Source organism: Salmo salar, chromosome ssa24 (assembly GCF_905237065.1).
Source record: "Salmo salar chromosome ssa24, Ssal_v3.1, whole genome shotgun sequence".
Classification (NCBI taxonomy): domain Eukaryota; kingdom Metazoa; phylum Chordata; class Actinopteri; order Salmoniformes; family Salmonidae; genus Salmo; species Salmo salar.
Window position 1 is genome coordinate 19,634,403 of NC_059465.1, and position 20,353 is coordinate 19,654,755.

Below are 20,353 nucleotides of genomic sequence, written 5' to 3' on the forward strand. Positions count from 1 at the left end.
TCAAACGCACACCTGTTAATTGAAATGCATTCCAGGTGACTACCTCATGAAGCTGGTTGAGAGAATGTCAAGAGTGTGCAAAGCTGTCATTAAGGCAAAGGGTGGCTACTTTGAAGAATCTAAAATATAACATATATTTTGATTTGTTTAACACTTTTTGGGGGGTTACTACATGATTCCATGTGCTATTTAATAGTTTTGATGTCTTCACTATTATTCTACAATGTAGAAAATAGTTTAAAATAAAGAAAAACCCTTGAATGAGTAGGTGTGTCCAAACTTCTGACTGGTACTGTATTTCACAGCGGTTTAGATTGTACAATGATTCTCTACACTAGACTTGCTTGCTTTGTCAGATAAACTGAAGTTAGGCAAACTATTAGAATTTTAGCAACCAGGAAATGGCGGAGTGATTTCTGCATAGTGTATCTTAAACGAATGTGCAAGTTTTATGGGATCTTTGGTGAAAGTAGTACCCTCAAGGGAGACTTGACTAATACTGTATGTGATGTAGTCTCTTCCCAGTGTTTAGGCCAAGTAGAGCATGGGTTGAATCTTGTGCTAAAAGATTTTTTCATAACTCTGTGTTTCATGTGTCAAAGCTTTATGTACCACTGAAGGACAGATCTTTTTTTTATAACCAGCTTCAATCAAGCCTTCACAATCATGTTATCACCCTAAAATGAATGATATGATGTGGGGTATTAACCACAAAATTAACAACAGTGTTTCATGAATGAAATCAAACTCCATTTCACAGTGGCACTCTGTGGCCACCCAGTGGCAATGATGGTGACGACAGCTTGAATGTTCATACTGTTACTCAGCTGAAATGTAGAAGAAGAATGAGGACAGTTTAAACTGCCTTTGATAACAGACCTGTGCTGTCCTCTCTCTCTGTAACAGGGGGTCTGTTTAATGGAGTCCAGACCAGGGGCTCTTCCACTCTGCCGCGGAGGGCTGCTACGAGGGAGGAGCGCCTTATCAAATTCTCTGGGATCGGCCCAGTGGATGAGACAGGGATGCCCATCGCCTCCAGATCAGTGAGATAAACTTAGTGTACAGCAGCATTCGTCAGTGGAGCTCGAGTCACTATACACATATGGTCCTAGGGCCCAGAGTCTTTCCTAAATTGGTCACTCACGCAGAAAAAACTACTTGGTCTGCTCCTAGTTGTCATTTACGTGGAGCCAAAATGTTCTAATTTATGTACTCTGAAACTTCTAAGTCTACAAACTTCTGTGTCTACAAATATGTTTTTGTCATGTTCCCTTCTTTTCTCACTCCAGAGTGTGAACCAGCCCAAAGACTGGTACAGGAGCATGTTCAGACAGATCCACAAGAAGCCAGAAGGTATGACCCCTCCTCCCTCGCCCCTTCTCTCACACACACCAGCCCACACAGACAATTCCTTTCTGTCAGTGTCAGCCTCCAGAAAGCTGATCCAGAGTGCAGATTATTCCAAGGAGAGGAAAGAACGCTCAAGCTATTTTGATATCTATACCCAGTTATTTCAACTTCTCTACATATCGAACTCCATCCTACATCTTTCATACCGGTCCTCATCTCCAGTTGTATATCGGTAGTCTATTCCTTTATACCGGTCCTCATCTCCAGTTGTATATCAGTAGTCTATTCCTTTATACCGGTCCTCATCTCCAGTTGTATATCAGTAGTCTATTCCTTTATACCGGTCCTTATCTCCAGTTGTATATCAGTAGTCTATTCCTTTATACCGGTCCTCATCTCCAGTTGTATATCGGTAGTCTATTCCTTTATACCGGTCCTTATCTCCAGTTGTATATCAGTAGTCTATTCCTTTATATCGGTCCTCATCTCCAGTTGTATATCGGTAGTCTATTCCTTTATACCGGTCCTTATCTCCAGTTGTATATCAGTAGTCTATTCCTTTATACCGGTCCTTATCTCCAGTTGTATATCAGTAGTCTATTCCTTTATACCGGTCCTTATCTCCAGTTGTATATCAGTAGTCTATTCCTTTATACCGGTCCTTATCTCCAGTTGTATATCAGTAGTCTATTCGTGGTTATGTGTATGCTTGGTGATACTCAGGGTGAGATGACAAGAATGTCCAGGATGGATCTTGGTTTAAAACTGATTCTCAGGTGTCAACACTCTCCAGGCAGTTGGCTTTTAAACCCCAACAGGTATCACAGCCACTGATCTTTCCTCAGAGGCCCAGTCCCACCACTGTGGGGAGTGTAATATTGTGTCTGATCAGGCACCAACCTGATTATTGTGCAGGTGATGGATTCTTTTGGCAGACCACAGAAAATATTTGCACTACTCACATATCAAAGATAATGGCATTGGAATGCAACAACTGAATAGAATATAGCATCATAATGATGAGTTAAAGGTTTGAGATGATCACAAATCAACAGAGCAAATGGGTGGATGTTCCTCATCTACATGACCTTGTCACGTATACTCCCACTCCGGCGCTCGTTCATCAGGCTGCTCATTATTACGCACACCTGTCACCATTGTTACACACATCGGCGCATCAACAGACTCACCTGGACTCAATCACCTGCCTGATTACCTTCCCTATATATGTCACTCCCTATGGTTCTTTTTCTAGGCGTTATTGTTTCTGTTCCATTGTTTCATGTCTGAACACTACTCATGTTTCTTATTTTGTTCCTTGTGTTATTTATTATTAAAAGTCACTCCCTGAACTTGCTTCCCGACTCCCAGTGTACATGTGACAGAATAACGCCTCACCAAAGGGGAGCATCAGGGAGATTTTTTTGTGTTTTTTCTTTGTGAGTGTAGATGACGTCGTGTTTGGGGGCCGCTACCGGGGATGCCTCAGCTGGCTCATCAGGCTTCCATGCCTCAGCAGGTTCGTCAGGTTTACAAGACCCAGTTGTCCCGTCAAGCGTCCGTTGCTGAGTCTACCGAGGAAGCCTCAGCTGGCTCGTCAGGTTCACAAGACTTGGTTGGCTCGGCAGGCTCCCCCGCCTAAGCCGGTTTGTCAGGCTCCCCCGCCTCGGCCGGTTTGTCAGGCTCCCCCACCTCGGCCGGTTTGTCAGGCTCCCCCGCCTCGGCCAGTTCGTCACGTCAGGCTCCCCTTCCTCGGCCGGTTCATCACGTCAGGCTCCCCTTCCTCGGCCGGCTCATCACGTCAGGCTCGTCAGCTTCCCTGGGCCGGCTCGTCAGCTTCCCTGGGCCGGCTCGTCAGGTTCCCTGGGCCGGCTCGTCAGGTTCCCTGGGCCGGCTCGTCAGCTTCCCTGGGCCGGCTCGTCAGGTTCCCGCGCCTCGGCCGGCTCGTCAGGTTCCCGCGCCTCGGCAGAAGAGACCCGGCCTCGGGACTGTCCCTCTGGTCGGCGTTCTGCGGCTGGAGCCGCGCAACAGGGAGGGGGTACTATCACGTATACCCCCTCTCCGGCACTTGAGGTCGTCAGGCTGCTCATTATTACACACACCTGTCACCATCGTTACGCGCATCAGCACATCATCAGACTCACCTGGACTCAATCACCTGCCTGATTACCTTCCCTATATATGTCACTCCTTTTGGTTCTTTCCCTAGGTGTTATTGGGGCTCCCGAGTGGCGCAGCAGTCTAAGGCACTGCATCTCAGTGCTAGAGGCGTCACTACAGACACTTTGGTTTGAATCTAGGCTGTATCACAACCGGCTGTGATTGGGAGTCCCATAGGGCGCAGCACAATTGACCCAGCATCGCCCAGGTTTGGCCGGTGTAGGCCGTCATTGTAAATAAGAATTTGTTCCTAACTGGCTTGCCTAGTTAAATAAAGGTTAAATATATATTTTTTTATTGTTTCTGTTCTGTTGTTTCATGTCTGTACGCTACTCATGTTTCTTGTTTGTTCCTTATGTTATTTATTATTAAAAGTCACTCCCTGAACTTGTTTCCCGACTCCCAGCGTACATGTTACAGACCTCTCAATGGGGGAAGGGCTTACTATGATTACTGTTATCTAAATCCCTGTTTCTCTTTGCTGTCTTTGCCCATTTGATAGAAACTGACGAGGACTCTGAGCGATGGTCTGCTGAAAGTGAGTGCAGTGGAAATATCAGGTTTCATGTTCTGAACTGTAACAAATCTATTCTATTTAGATGACCAGTATTTCCTAACACTCATTTCTACTGATCTTAAGGGAGCCGGGCCCTCGCTGCTGACTCAGCCAGTGGGCAGGAGACTCTAACCCATATGGACAATTATGGAGCCCTCCCTGATTGGTGAGACTGAGAGACTGATGAAGACGACTGGGCGAGTTCATGTTCAACCTCCTTATTTAAAACAACAGTAGAATTCCTGTTGAGAATGTTAAGATGTGTTTGTTTCTACTACTGTATAACCATGACTAAGTTCACAGTACATCAGATGCATGTGATCAGTCATTGTAAAACATGAGGTACATGCAACTTTTGGCAACCTGGTAATTGGGTGAATGGCTATATGTGTGAATTCCAACACAGTCCAAAGGCAAGGAGTTGGGGGAGAGACAAGTTTGGATCTGTTCCTACAGGCACTGACAATGAATCCATGATTTAAGTTGTTTGCGTGCATGTTGGGGATTGTGTTTCAGGAGTGAGCTGGGGGTTAAAGATAAGCTTTCAGACCGATGGGGGCACCCTCCACAGCCCAGGAGCATATTTGACTTTGAGCCTGGACAGAGCACCACATCAGAGGTCCAGAGCCAGGTAAATCCTCGCACTCTTTTTAATATAACATGCAGCATTTCTACACGCTGGAATTTGGATGGCACCTGGACATAGTGTTTGTGTTGAACGGTAGCACTGTTGCACATATTTTCTTGGAGTTAGATTCAAAATTCCTGATTGTAAAACAACTTGTTCTTCATTTAAGTTTTCAAAAGATTTGTGGCTTAGCCTCAGAACTATTGTTGTGAGTTTTTCTATGTGCTGTATTCACTAGTGTGGGGGTGGGCTGCCCTCGAGCTACTTGTGACAGCGTTCACCTAATCTTTTTCCTATGAGGATTAGTTTGTGTCAATACCCTGGAATGCTTCTCAGCTGAGAGCACAATGAAAATAAGCCTCCAGGTGTTTTTATGTTAATTTTTTATGTATGTAATGTTGTCTCAAGCTGGAGCAGCCTACTACTTTTAATGATCCAATGAATTCAATCAATCAAGCATCTCACGCCAGGTAATTAGGAACTTGTTAATGCGGTCATTGGTACAATGGCACACCCACACCAGGTGTATTTCCAGTTTCCTTCTTAATAATTGCGAGAATGTTTTGGAACAAGCAAAATAACATGAAGAAAGTGTTTGTTTACCATGAACTGCCGTGAACTACCGGCTGGTCAACAGTGTTAGTATTGCTGTTTGTGATGCATGTGTTCCCTGGGTAACTTATTATCTAACTAAAATAAACAAGGTAACTCTTAACTGCCCATACATGTTTGTGTGTGTGTGTGGGAGTGTGAGGCCCTGTGAGTACTGAATGTCTGTTAAAATACCTTGAATGATTTAGAGTGGACTGTCTTTGTCTGGGCTGAAGTTTTGAATGGCTCTTGTCACCACGTCCTAGATCTGGTGCAAATTGAGCCTGGCGTCTCATAATGGGAAGAAAATAAAGCTTTGTTTCCCATCTGCCACAGTAGAGTCCCCCACGGGGCCAGGCGTCTTGTGATACTGATTATGCCTGTTAACCTCTTGTGGTGTGTAATGCTTCACAGCATGGAGGCTTATTGCATTTCCTCAGGAGGTCATAGCCTGGACTCCTCTAGATTAGGTAAAAGTTAACTCACTGATACAGGGTCAGATATTTTTTCTGGATCCGGGTTTTTTCTTTTCTTTTTCGGAGCTTAAAGGTCCCGAAGCTACTCTGGCGAAAGGTGCTTTGTTTTTCTTTCATGCGGCCACAACTCAATAGTGCCGGCCAAAAAAGATGTGCTTTGATTGAAACAAAACACAGGTATGCTACAGTTAACACCATCTGCTCTAAAATTCGTCCACTGTACATAATTTGAAACAACACTGTACATAACTAAAACGATGTAAATGCATATTCCCATGTAACTGATTGAAATCAAATGGTTGGCATGCAGACGCTGCATGGATGTGCATGGACATTTCACTGGTAAAACTTGAACAACTATCATTCTCGATTGACAGTGAAAAATGGGAAAGGAGGGAGACCAAACAAATGTGCCCATAAAGTAGAGGTAAAGAAACATATGAGCAGAACGTGATACAGATCTTTCCAGGGAGGCGGGACAGGGCGGGAGGGGGACGAAACAGGGCGGTTATCTATGGATCCGCAGCCACGGCCTATTTTTAATCCCCCTAATGGTTAAAATGAAGATTGGCGGTACAGTAGTGTAATCTGATCCTCGATCTGTGGTTAGGTACATCTTCTACCTCCAGCGACTTCTCTCCTTAGACCAGGCCTGCCTGTGTACAGAGAATCACACAATCAGAGAACACAGACCATATCAATTGCTGCACTCCTAAGTGATATCAGGCCTGTGATTCCGGTGATAACTACTGGCTGAGAGAGTACTTTGGCTATAACTGGATCTCACTCTGCCAAGGTATTTCAAGGAACATGAAAAAGGGTTAGGAAGTTGACGTTTTTTTTAAAGAGTGTAGCTTGATGCAATTCTTTCTGGTGTCAGTAACTGGGACAAACAGTATATCTTCTTAATGAGGGAATGAGTTCTGTTTCGTCTGGCTATTAAATTGTTGATGTGGATGAAGTGTAAACGAAGTGACCCAGTTGGATGAAATGCTAGGGCTGTGAGTAACCTATAAGGATGTAACCTCTACAGTCGTTTACTGTTTGATACGTCTACTATAACCAACTGACCAAATGTCTGTTCTCCCTGTCTGACTGTGTGTTCAAAGTCTTTATGTTTGTGTTTCCCAGCCTCAGGGTCAGCCGGTGCAGAAGCCCCAGCTGCCTCCACTACAGCGGTCCCAGCAGCCGCCCCAGCACAGACCCACAGAGGAACCCTGGTCCCCCATAGAGAAGCCGTCTAAGCCATCCGCCTTCGAGGTGAGTGCTCACAGTGATATGATAGCTGTCATAACCTTGACCATGATGGCCAAGTGCAATGATTGTTTTAATGAGCTAGCAAAGAATAAGGAAAACTTAGCATGGACAGATAGAATCTTACCAGGATTATACAACTATGGAGCCAACAATGTCTTAGAGAATTACTTTATTCAGTGGTACACTACATGACCAAAAGTATGTGGACACCTGCTCGTCGAACGTATCATTCCAGAATCATGTGCATTAATATGGAGTTGGTCCCCCTTTGCTGCTATAACAGCCTCCATCCTTCTGCGAAGGCTTTCCACTAGATGTTGGAACATTGCTGCAGGGACTTGCTTCCATTCAGCCACAAGAGCATTAGTGAGGTCGAGCACTGATGTTGGGCACTTAGGCTTGGCTCACTGTCGGCCTTCCAATTTGAGGTCAGGGCTCTGTGCAGGCCAGTCATGTTTTTCCACACCGATCTCGACAAACCATTTCTGTATGGACCTCACTTTGTGCAAAAAAGGGCCTTCCCCATACTGCCACAAAGTTGGAAGCACAGAATCATCTAAAATGTCATTGTGTGCTGTAGCACAGGAGTACTCAAGTACTATTTGAGAAGGTCCAATCACAGAAATGTCCTAGGTGGCAAAGGTCCGGATGGATAATGTAATTTATCGGCGTAGAAACAAACCCACACCTCGCAACCCATACGACCCCAAACTGTTCACATCCCTCTTGTTGGCAGTGAGAAAATGTTGCAGTTGTAAAGCTCATTTCTTGCAATACTACACATTTTGCATTGGGCAGAGATTTTTGTTGTTGTTGCTGTTTTAAAGCTAATTTCCTGCAATTCTATGCATTCTTCCATGTCTTATGCGTGTTTATATACCAGCGTTCGAAACACGGACCGACTAAAAAAAAATATACAGTACCAGTCAAATGTTTGGACACATCTACTCATTTTCTTTATTTTTTACTTTTTTCTACATTGTAGAATAATAGTGAAGACAACTATGAAATAACACATATGGAATCATGTAGTAACCAAAATAGTGTTATATTTGAGATTCTTCAAAGTAGCCACCCCTTGCCTTGATGACAGCTTTACACAGTCTTGGAATTCTCACAACCAGCTTCATGAAGTAGTCACCTGGAATGCATTTCAATTAACAGGTGTGCCTTGTTAAAAGTTAATTTGTGGAATTTCTTTCCTCAATGTGTTTGAGCCAATCAGTTGTGTTGTGACAAGGTAGGGGTGGTATACAGAAGATGACCCTATTTGGTAAAAGACCAAGTCCATAATATGGCAAGAACAGCTCAAATAAGCAAAGAGAAATGACAGTCCATCATTACTTTAAGACATGAAGGTCAGTCAATGCGGAACATTTCAAGAACTTTGAAAGTTTCTTCAAGTTCAGTCGCAGAAATCATCAAGAGCTATGATGAAACTGGCTCTCACGATGACCGCCACAGAAAAGGAAGACCCAGAGTTACCTCTGCTGCAGAGGATAAGTTCATTAGAGTTAACTGCACCTCAGATTGCAGCCCAAATAAATGCTTCACGGAGTTCAAGTAACAGACACATCAACTGTTCAGAGGAGACTGTGTGAATCAAGCCTTCATGGTTGAATTGTTGGAAAGAAACCACTACTAAAGGACACCAATAAGAAGAAGAGACTTGCTTGGTCCAAGAAACATGAGCAATGGACTTTAGATCGGTGGAAATCTGTCATTTGGTCTGATGAGTTCAAATTTGAGATTTTTGATTCACCGCTGTGTCTTTGAGACACGGAGTAGGTGAACGGATTATATCTGCATGTATAGATCCCAACATGAAGCATGGAGGAGGAGGAGGTGTGATGGTGTGGGGGTGCTTTGCTGGTGACACTGTCTGTGATTTATTTAGAATTCAAGGCACACTTAACCAGCATGGCTACCACAGCATTCTGCAGCAATATGCCATCCCATCTGGTTTGCACATAGTGGGAATATCATGTGTTTTCAACAGGACAATGACCCAACACACCTCCTGGCTGTGTAAGGGCTATTTGACCAAGAAGGAGAGTGATGGTGCTGCATCAGATGACCTGGGCTCCACAATCACCCAATTGAGATGGTTTGGGATGAGTTGGACCACAGAGTGAAGGAAAAGAAGCCAACAAGTGCTCAGCATACTCCTTCAAGACTGTTGGAAAATCATTCCAGGTGTTGTTGAGAGAATGCCAAGAGGGTGCAAAGCTGTCATCATGGATTAGTGGCTACTTTGAAGAATCCAAAATCAAATATATATTTTGATTTGTTTAACACTTTGTTGGTTACTACATGATTCCATATATGTTATTAAATCGTTTTGATGTCTTCACTATTATTCTACAATGTCGAAAATAGTAAAAATTAAGAAAAACCCTTTAATGAGTAGGTGTGTCCAAACTTTGACTGGTACTATATATATATTTTTGTATACTTTATTTTGGGACCTGCGGTCCGTATTGACCCAGTTCCGGATCTGGTCCACAGTCCGTCAGTTGATTATGGAGGCTGTAGCATTAAGATTTCCCTTCACTGGACTAAATATGCCAAGCCCAAACCACGAAAAACAGCCCCAGACCATTATTCCTCCTCCACCAAACTTTACAGTTGGCACTATGCATTCGAGCAGGTAGCGTTCTCCTGGCGTCCGCCAAATTCAGATTCGTCCGTCGGACTGCCAGATGATGAAGTGGCTGAAATAGTCTAACCCTCAAATTTGAAGGGGTGTCCACATACTTTTGTGTATATACACTGCTCCAAAAAATAAAGGGAACACTTAAACAACACAATGTAACTCCAAGTCAATCACACTTCTGTGAAATCAAACTGTCCACTTAGGAAGCAACACTGATTGACAATAAATTTCACATGCTGTTGTGCAAATGGAATAGACAACAGGTGGAAATTATAGGCAATTAGCAAGAGACCCCAAATAAAGGAGTGGTTCTGCAGGTGGTGACCACAGACCACTTCTCAGTTCCTATGCTTCCTGGCTGATGTTTTGGTCACTTTTGAATGCTGGCGGTGCTTTCACTCTAGTGGTAGCATGAGACAGAGTCTACAACCCACACAAGTGGCTCAGGTAGTGCAGCTCATCCAGGATGGCACATCAATGCGAGCTGTGGCAAGAAGGTTTGCTGTGTCTGTCAGCGTAGTGTCCAGAGCATGGAGGCGCTACCTGGAGACAGGCCAGTACATCAGGAGACGTGGAGGAGGCCGTAGGAGGGCAACAACCCAGCAGCAGGACCGCTACCTCCGCCTTTGCGCAAGGAGGAGCACTGCCAGAGCCCTGCAGGCCACAAATGTGCATGTGTCTGCTCAAACGGTCAGAAACAGACTCCATGAGGGTGGTATGGAGGGCCCGACGTCTACAGGTGGGGGTTGTGCCTACAGCCCAACACCGTGCAGGACGTTTGGCATTTGCCAGAGAATTCGCCACTGGCGCCCTGTGCTCTTCACAGATGAAAGCAGGTTCACACTGAACACATGTGACAGACGTGACAGAGTCTGGAGATGCCGTGGAGAACGTTCTGCTGCCTGCAACATCCTCCAGCATGACCGGTTTGGCGGTGGGTCAGTCATGGTGTGGGGTGGCATTTATTTGGGGGGCCGCACTCCATGTGCTCGCCAGAGGTAGACTGACTGCCATTAGGTACCGAGATGAGATCCTCAGACCCCTTGTGAGACCATATGCTGGTGCGGTTGGCCCTGGGTTCCTCCTAATGCAAGACAATGCTAGACCTCATGTGGCTGGAGTGTGTCAGCAGTTCCTGCAAGAGGAAGGCATTGATGCTATGGACTGGCCGCCCGTTCCCCAGACCTGAATCCAATTGAGCACATCTGGGACATCATGTCTCGCTCCATCCACCAACGCCACGTTGCACCACAGACTGTCCAGGAGTTGGCGGATGCTTTAGTCCAGGTCTGGGAGGAGATCCCTCAGGAGACCATCCGCCACCTCATCAGGAACATGCCCAGGCATTGTGGGGAGGTCATACAGGCACGTGGAGGCCACACACACAGTATTGAGCCTCATTTTGACTTGTTTTAAGGACATTACATCAAAGTTGGATCAGCCTGTAGTGTGGTTTTCCACTTTAATTTTGAGTGTGACTCCATGGGTTGATAAATTGGATTAGCATTGATTATTTTTGTGTGATTTTGTTGTCAGCACATTCAACAATGTAAAGAAAAAAGTATTTAATAAGATTATTTAATTCATTCAGATCTAGGATGTGTTATTTTTGTGTTCCCTTTATTTTTTTGAGCAGTGTATATAGTGTATTATTTGACTCATTGAATTCCTTCCAACCACTGCGCTGCATTGGCCAGGAGTCTCTGCTCTCTGAGCTGAGCTGTTTTGAGGCTGAGCTGGACTCGGACATCCAGGGTCTGGAGAGAAGACTTTCCCAGAAGAAGCAGACACGACGAGGCCAGGGTGAGGTACTGAGGCCCTTCTTGTCACTCTGCTGAAGCAACACTCCTCCCTGCTACCCTGCCTGTAACCCCCTCTCTCACTCCGCTAGCAATGAGGTCTGGTTACTTGCATGCATAAGTCAATATCATAAATCCATGTTATCATAAGCAGGGCTTATCCAAAGACAGCATCATAACTTTTCTTTGTTGCAGTACAGTAATAAGACTTCCCCAATGCTATACCAGAACCTTCACCTAGTTTCAATTGACTAGTCTATATCTGTTGTTGTTGATGATAGTCCCTTCCAGCTATGGAGTATCTCCCCTCCTGAGAACTGTTTGAGACAGACAACCCTGCATGCCATCCCTGACACTGCCCTCTGACCTTACTCACGCCCCCAGGACATGCCTGCCTGCCTTGCACTTAGATGTGTCTGACTCAAATCACATGCCTCCAAACCCCCCACAAATCTAAATCTGCTTGTAAATCCAACAAGCATTTGTTTGATTTTTCCCTCTCGCTGTCAGTAGAAACAGAGGTTCAGTTGTAGCAATACTTGTATGCGTTTGATGCTGAATTCAAGGATTTGATTTCACTCTTCAAATGTTGACGCTGATTCTCTTCACAACCTTAATTTGCACCTCATCTAATCATCAGCTGTATGTGGTTGTTACTCCTCAATCAAAGATACCACAGATAAAAATACCATTATCAATCTTATTATTGTATTCAAAGGAGTGTAGGACCCAGGGGAGTTCTGTCTTCCTCTGGCTCCTTTGGGAGTGGTAACCACCTCTGCTCTGTCTCAGTATCTGTGAGATTTCCTTCAAGAGAGAACAGCCTTTAATGTGATCTCTGCTTCCAGGGTGCCAGGAATGCTGATCCAGGAACTGCTGCAGGGACAGGGACAACACGGGACAACAGGTGAGTTACGGGTCGGGTCTGCACAAAGTTGTGGCTCTGTGTGTTGGTGTGATTGTACATACAATGGTTTTTATCCCAAACAGTAAAACGATGTCTCAAGTTGTACAGGGTAGGTCATTGGTTGTAGCTGTATCACTTTCCTGTTGTGAAATATGTGCAGGGATTGTTGTTGATACAGGAAACAGTTATTATACTGTTCATTGTTGTATACTGCTCCTATAGTTACTGATGTGTGTCCTCAAAACCATGTAATTCACACACCATTATTTGATTTGCTCTGACAAATCTGTTCATAACAGAGGGCATATCTACTCCGCAAATATTTTAGCCTCTGTCAAATCATTCTTGTGATTTTTTTTCATCCAGAAATATTTTTTGGTGGACAAAGATCTGCCAGTTGGTCTCTGACAGGAATTGTGCTTTGTTTTCGGACCATAAAAGTATTTTACAACTTTATTGTCCCACAAAGGCAACACATTTCTGACACCTCATACCACTTGGCTATGAGTAACAAATCCACCTGTTGTTTCTATAAGATCCACGTCAATGGCATTAAGACTTTTACTTGGTCATTACAGTTGAATGACTGTTTTCAATAACTAAGCATCTACAAGACTGCTCACAACCATTTGGATTGCTGTTGTCTTGGTACTAAACGGTGAAACCCAATCGGCACACATTAGTTGAATCAACGTTGTTTCCACATTTCAATGAAATTACGCTGAACCAACGTGGAATTGACATCTGTACCCAGTGGCTTGTATCTGTATCTGTGTCTGTGCACTGGCAGATTGGTCATTGAAGAGTCTATAGACCATGGCTTGATAACCAGTGCAGGCAGATGAAGCAAGTCTCCAACTACAATTCAAATTATTGCGGTCAATACATTTTTGCAGGCATGAGAAATAACCGTTCTACAGTGATTTGGAACAACAGTTTCTAAAAGATAATCCAATTCAGAATCTTGTGACTTTCTAAAGATATCCTTCAGAATGATCCCAAATTTTGCTGTCAATGGACAGCATGGAGCCAGTGTGAGCTGCAGAGGGAGGTAACACCAGGACAAGACAGGTTAATGGATGAGTCCCTGGCCTAACTCCCGCGTTCTTATTCTTGTCCATCTCACTGCTGTTGCCATAAATGAGTCTTTACAGTCGTTGGTTCCCTAGTAGTTAAGACATGAGAACTTGACAAAGTAACTATACTCTTGCTGCCTAGACACTTATAGATTACTTAAGTTGAGTTATATACCTTTAACAAGTTGCAGTCCAATATTTGTCAGTTCAAGAGGGCACCTTACCTTGCTTAATACATTCTTGGACAGTTTTTCTCCTAGTTGTTTGCTAAACTGAGCTCATGTTTTGGCCCAGCGACCTAATGCACATTCTCAGATATGTTTGTTTTAATAATGACACTGATTTGCTCACGCTGTTATGTTTTGGATGAAGTTTCCCTGTCATTTCAACATGGTAATAATGTCAGTGATTAGGATGACTAAAAGTTCTCTCCAAAGACAGAAGGTCCCCAGAGTCTCCTCTCTCACGCTTGAGTCATCTGATTCTGCATCTGTTTCATCTTTATTTGATCTTTACATGCAAACCAGCAGCTGTGGCCAGAGGCCAAGTCTGCATGACAAATGTGTCTACTGCAGCACACAGCACTTTGTCCCCTCATATTGTGTGGAGCTCCACCATGTGGGCTGTTAAGATTTGGAAAAATCTCATTGACAGGAGTTTGTGGGAGCATACAGTCATAAAGTAAACATGCTATCTTTTTTTGTGTTTTTTTTTTTTCCCCTCCCAGCTCCTTGACTGATGCAAAGCAACCTCTCCATCGTCCCATTGTCCCCACATCAGCTGTTGCTCAGAGGGCAGCCCTCAGTCCCACACATGGTAAGATTAGGAGTTGATCCTGGATCCAAGCATTCAGAAAGAGTGGTGCAATGGCTAGGCCACTCAAATCAAATTTGATTGGTCACATACACGAGATTAGCAGATGTTATTGCAGGTGTAGCGAAATGCTTGTGCTTCTAGCTCCGACAGTGCAGTAATATCTAACAAGTAATATCTAACAAATGAAACATATACCCAATACACACATCTAAGTAGGAATTAAGACTACAGTATATACATATGGACGAGCGATGTCAGAGCGGAACGGACTAAGATATAGAATACAGTATATACATATAGATGAGTAATGTGAGATATGTAAACATTATTAAGTGAATGAGATACCGTAGAATAGTATAGAAAACAGTGCACCCTCTGCTGTTTCCTGAAGTCCACGATCATCTCCTTTTGTTTTGTTGACGTTGAGTGAGAGGTTATTTTCCTGGCACCACACTCCCAGAGCCCTCACCTCCTCCCTGTAGGCTGTCTCGTCATTGTTGGTAATCAAGCCTACTAGTGTTGTGTTATCTGCAAACTTGATGATTGAGTTGGAGGTGTGCTTGGCCATGCAGTCATGGGTGAACAAGGAGTACAGGAGGGGGCTGAGCACTCACCCTTGTGGGGCCCCAGTGTTGAGGATCAGCGGAGTGGAGGTGATGTTTCCTACCTTCACCACCTGGGGGCGGCCCGTCAGGAAGTCCAGGACCCAGTTGTACAGGGTGGGGTTCAGACCCAGGGCCTTAAGCTTAATGATGAGCTTGGAGGGTACTATGCTGTTGAATGCTGAGCTATAGTCAATGAACAGCATTCTTACATAGGTATTCCTCTTGTCCAGATCGGATAGGCTAGTGTGCAGAGTGATGGCGATTGTGTCGTCTGTGGATCTATTGGGGCGGTAAGCAAATTGACGTGGGTCTAGGGTGGCAGGTAAGGTAGAGGTAATATGATCCTTGACGCTCAACATGCAGTCTCAGTAAAATAGTTCAGTAAAGACTAGTAACAGTAGGTTGGGCATAATACTGCTATGTACTTGAATTCTGTTATAGGAATTGCTTAATTTAAAAGTGGGTAAAATACATAATGTAATGTATATACCGTAGTGTACTTTATATAATCGAATCAGTGAAAAGTCCATGGAAAAGCAGCCTCTACTAACGGAATACAGTAATTCAATACGGGACTATTGTTGAAGTCTTTTGATTCCTTGTGATTTCCTGTAGTCTGTTACCTGATCTGTCTGAACGAATTTGATATGAATCTGATCTGGGTTAGAGAGAGGAGAGGTTTCTTACTTTTAGTATGGAAAGATCTGTAGTGTCAGGGTGGGGAGGAAGCACAAAAAATAGGAACTGCGGGCCAGAAGTCTTAATTATAGATTAGCTTTATCCAACTGTTTTTCTTGGAGATTAGTCCAAGAGCCAGCCCAAAAGTTTGGCGTCTTTTAATAACCTTTACTGCAGTAGGCTAAATCAGGGTCACACAGAGTGTTTCTTGGTTGTCTTAAACAAATCTGGAAACAAAACAAAAAAGAAGACACCTGTACCGTGTCAGATATAGAGTTGAAATGTATTACATTTTGAGTTTACATCCCAATATTACACTTTATATACATCACCGATGACTGAAATATAACAAAACTGTTTGACATAGAACACTGGATGTTTTATTATGAAATCATGAGAAATATGAATAACACTCCACCCTTGAGGCCACTAGGTCATTTGACTACAGGAAAAGGCTACAATAACATGCATTGAACAGGAGAGGGTCCGTTGAATGTTTACATATCTTCCCACTGGCTTGATATAATTATACTCTTAAAGAAACAAAAGCTGGATTGGTAGGCTTTACAAAATATACTGATAAACATTGTGATTCTGCTACAGGTCATGTAAAAGGACCCATGAGCACCAACATGTGAAGTTCATATGAGCATGTCAAATTGGATGTCAAATGAAAGCTAAGAGTCAATATTTTAGAGAAATTAAGGCATATATACATTTTTTTCCATTTTCCATTCCAAGAATTTGGAATAAGCAAAGGCTTTGATTTCTTGTCAAAGAGATGGAAAAGGGGTCTTAGAAAACATCAAACAAAAATGTATTTCAAGGTACTAGATATACATCAAAACACAATAATTTTGAAGTAAAGACGACTGCCAACTAATACCAATACTTATAATTCGTTTAGAATATTTTTTTTGCCTTCTGTAAGTTTAAAAAACATTGCCTTGTGCCTTCAAATTCCGTTACCAAAAACCCACAATCTTGAAGATATTTTCTAATTTATCTCCCTCATGAGGAGGGAGGACAATGGAAGTTCACAGAAGTAAAAAGTGAAGGTAGACCTTTCAATTGGTTATAGTGTTTTTACTGATATCAATTTTGTTGATGAATTAAGTGATTAAAACTCAAAATTCTGTTACCAAATCTGTAACAGCATTTCGGGAAAAATCGGTAATGGAATTTCTGCAATTTGAATAGGCTACAATCGGAAATCATAGTCACAAACCACAGTTGGGCCACCTGCTACTGTCCTCCCTTCCACTAGCTTACTGTTATGTTCAGCTGATAACTGTTTTATTTGTCTTTCTGTCATCTGGTGGTGACAGAACTCTCTCCAATGATGTCTCCTCTCCCGGCTCTTACTCACACCTACCCATGAACCCCCTCTCTTTCCATTTACTGTAACAAGCATACTCACCCACTGAGCACCGACCAACACCGAACGTCCATGGACATTGAAACGTAGTTGAAATTTGGTCAGTCCGTCCTGGCCTTGATTTTAACGTCAACGGACGTAATTTTTTTGTCTTAATTTGCCCCAAACATAGATGTCCATGATTGGTTCAGATTTTGTCCGGACCAGACCAAATCTGAACCAATCATAGACGTCTGTGTTTCACAAGTTTGGACAGCACAGCACCATACAGTAAAGAGAAGTTTAGTACAGAAAAGTAAAGTTTAGTACAGTACAATCCTGTACTGTACTGTAGAATAGAGTGAAGAGTACAGTACACAGTAGAGAACTAGAGTTGAGTACACTAATGTACTGAACTATACTCCACTTTACAGTACTGTATTGAACTCTACACTACTCTACTGTTATGTGCAGTAGTTTTTGAAAAACATGGTCATATAAACAACTGAGGGAGATTTACCAAAATTCTGTAACCAAACGTTGTATCTGCACAGTTCTTCCAGTATGTGTTTTTGTCAAATGTTAAGTGTAAATGGTTAAGTGTAGTCCTTGTGCATAGAGTTATATGGTTTGTTAAACTTTGAAATCAATGGTTTTTGTTTGGCATACATTTTAAATAAAACATCTGAGTCTCAGTGCCATTCGGTTACCGTGGAATGCCCTACACCAGTTTGACCCATCTGTCTTGTTTCCTCACTAACCCCTGTTTTTCTCTCCACCTCCTCATGCTGTTCTACAGTAGAACGCCTCTCCCCTGCACCTGAAGCCATGGAGTTCCCACCCAAGAGATTGGAGAAGCAGGTAAATGTATTTCTCTTTCTTGGTTATTGGGATATCCAACCTCTATAGGTAACTGTGTTGTACACAATGTCAGAACGTTTTGGAAAAAGTAGCGATCATATTTGAGGAGTGAGGTTCCTTGCAGTAGGCTTTTGTGCTTTGTAAGGAATCTGTATTTATGAACATACTTTTGGCCATGTAGTGTATGTGGATACCTGCTCATTGAACATCTCATTCCAAAATCATGGGCAATAATACCCCCTTTGCTGCTATAACAGCCTTCACTCTTCTGGGAAGGCTTTCCACTAAATGTTGGAACATTGCTGCGGGGACTTGCTTCCGTTCAGCCACAAGAGCATTAGTGAGGTTGAGCACTGATGTTGGGCGATTAGGCCTGGATCACAGTCGGCCTTCCAATTCATCCCAAAGGTGTTCAATGGGGTTGAGGTCAGGGCTCTGTGCAGGCCAGTCAAATTCTTTCACACCGAGCTTGACAAACCATTTCTGTATGGACGTCGCTTTGAGCACGGGGAATTGTCATGCTGAAACAGGAAAGGGCCTTCCCCAAACTGTTGACACAAAGTTGGAAGCACAGAATCGTCTAGAATGCCATTGTATGCTGTAGCATTAAGATTTCCCTTCACTGGAACTAAGGGGCCTAGCCCGAACCATGAAAAACAGCCCCATACCATTATTACTCCTCCACCAAACTTTACAGGCACTATGCATTCGGGCAGGTAGCGTTCTTCTGGCATCTGCCAAACCCAGATTTGTCCATCGGACTGCCAGATGGTGAAGTGCGATTCCTCACTCCAGAGAATGTAATTCCATTGCTCCATAGTCCAATGGCAGCGAGCTTTACACAACTCTAGCCGACAGTTGGCATTGCGCATGGTGATCTTAGGCTTGTGTGCGGCTCCTTGGCCACAGCAACCCACTTCATGAAGCTCCTGACAAACAGTGATTGTGCTGACGTTGCTTCCGGAAGGCAGTTTGGAATTCGGTAGTGAGTGTTGCAACAGAGGACAGGGGATTTTTACTTGCTTCAGTACTTGGAAGTCCCGTTCTGTGAGCCCTACCACTTCACGGCTGAGCCATTATTGCTCCTAGAGGTTTCCACTTCACAATAACAGCACTTACAGTTGACCAGGGCAGCTTTAGCAGGGCAGAAATGTTACAAACTGACTTGTTGGAAAGGTGGCATCCTATGACAGTGCCACATTGAAAGTCACTGAGCTCTTCAGTATGGGCCATTCTACTGCCAATGTTTGTCTATGGAGATTGCATGGCGGCGTGGTCGATTTTTATACACTTGTCAGCAACGGGACTGGCTGAAATTGCTGAATCAACTAATCTGAAGGGGTATTATACTTTTGTATAATTTGACTGATTTTAATTCCTTCCAATCACTGTGTTGCATTGGCCAGGAGTCTGCTCTCTGAGCTGAGTTGTTTTGAGGCTGAGCTGGACTCGGACATCCAGGACCATTTAATATATTTTTTTTTCATTTTTACCTTTATTTAACTAGGCAAGTCAGTTAAGAACAAATTCTTATTTTCAATGACGGCCTAGGAACAGTGGGTTAATTGCAGATTTTTACCTTGGGGATTCGATCTTGCAACCTTTCGGTTACTAGTCCAACGCTCTAACCACTAGGCTACCAGCCGCCATGTAGTATATTGTTTTATTGTCTGTTAGCTGAACTTGCCCTGATTAGGATCTTGCTATAACTATCAACAACTGTAAGGAGAAAGATGCCTGTGCCCTTGTGAAAAGCAAACTTCCTTTCCATCTTGCCGATAAACTGTTTTGTGTTTATGTAGATGAAAGCAGCACGAGCCAAGTTCACTTTCCAGGCTCAGTCACCCAAGTGAGTTATAATGCCTACTGATCGCCTGCAAACCATTTGCTCTCCCACACATCCGTTGAACAATATTGTCAGTAAAAAGAAGCACACATCGTAATTATATCACATTTAGGACGGCCAAATGTAATTGTACTAAACCGTTTTTCTCAGCAAGCCCAATAACGTAAATGTTAATACAGAGTTACTAGAAACAAACCCTTCCAACAGAGGATTACAAAAAAGCAGAACTCTTCCTTTAATCTAATAGATGTCCATCGTGCCATAGTTTGACCTTTTTTTCTCCTCTTCCTAGGGAACTGTCTCTACAGAAGGGGGACATAGTTTACATCCACAGGCAGGTAGACGCCAACTGGTTTGAAGGAGAGCATCATGGAAGAGCCGGTATCTTCCCCACAACCTATGTGGAGGTTGGTGTGAATCCATCGAACTTCTGAGCATGGATCTTATATGAAGTGCTCCACATGTCATTCTGAATCTTACCCGTCTCTCATTTCTGCCCCCAGATTGTTCCTCCTACAGAGAAGCCCACGCCCATCAAGTCTCCAACAATCCAGGTGCTGGACTATGGAGAGGCAGTGGCTCTGTTCTCCTTCAATGCAGACCTGCCTGTTGAGCTGTCCTTCCGCAAAGTGAGCATCCTACGATGTACTCTTTAGGACGTTGATTCTCATTTTCAATCTTTAATCATTTACAGTATTGTACCTATGCCGTATTTCTCACATTGCATGGGTTTA

The 20,353-nt window shown here is 43.5% G+C and overlaps 1 protein-coding gene across 6 annotated transcripts in view; it reads left to right on the plus strand.

Moving 5' to 3' along the window:
- The window catches only part of LOC106585608 (vinexin), a 53,941-nt gene that overhangs the window by 29,187 nt on the left and 4,401 nt on the right, over nucleotides 1-20,353 (plus strand). For 5 of the 6 annotated variants that reach the window (XR_001323991.2, XR_001323992.2, XM_014172014.2 and 2 more), the window contains exons 5-17: nucleotides 907-1,043; nucleotides 1,290-1,353; nucleotides 4,013-4,048; nucleotides 4,151-4,232; nucleotides 4,583-4,697; nucleotides 6,893-7,021; nucleotides 11,372-11,482; nucleotides 12,322-12,380; nucleotides 14,184-14,272; nucleotides 17,712-17,773; nucleotides 19,576-19,622; nucleotides 19,912-20,026; nucleotides 20,123-20,248. Coding sequence is in view for 4 of the 6 variants with exons in the window: in XM_014172014.2 (XP_014027489.2) it covers nucleotides 907-1,043; nucleotides 1,290-1,353; nucleotides 4,013-4,048; nucleotides 4,151-4,232; nucleotides 4,583-4,697; nucleotides 6,893-7,021; nucleotides 11,372-11,482; nucleotides 12,322-12,380; nucleotides 14,184-14,272; nucleotides 17,712-17,773; nucleotides 19,576-19,622; nucleotides 19,912-20,026; nucleotides 20,123-20,248 (1,172 nt within the window). In the remaining 2 variants the exon portion in view is untranslated. The remainder of the gene's footprint in view (nucleotides 1-906; nucleotides 1,044-1,289; nucleotides 1,354-4,012; nucleotides 4,049-4,150; nucleotides 4,233-4,582; nucleotides 4,698-6,892; nucleotides 7,022-11,371; nucleotides 11,483-12,321; nucleotides 12,381-14,183; nucleotides 14,273-17,711; nucleotides 17,774-19,575; nucleotides 19,623-19,911; nucleotides 20,027-20,122; nucleotides 20,249-20,353) is intronic. The other variant, XM_045706675.1, reaches the window with a different exon arrangement.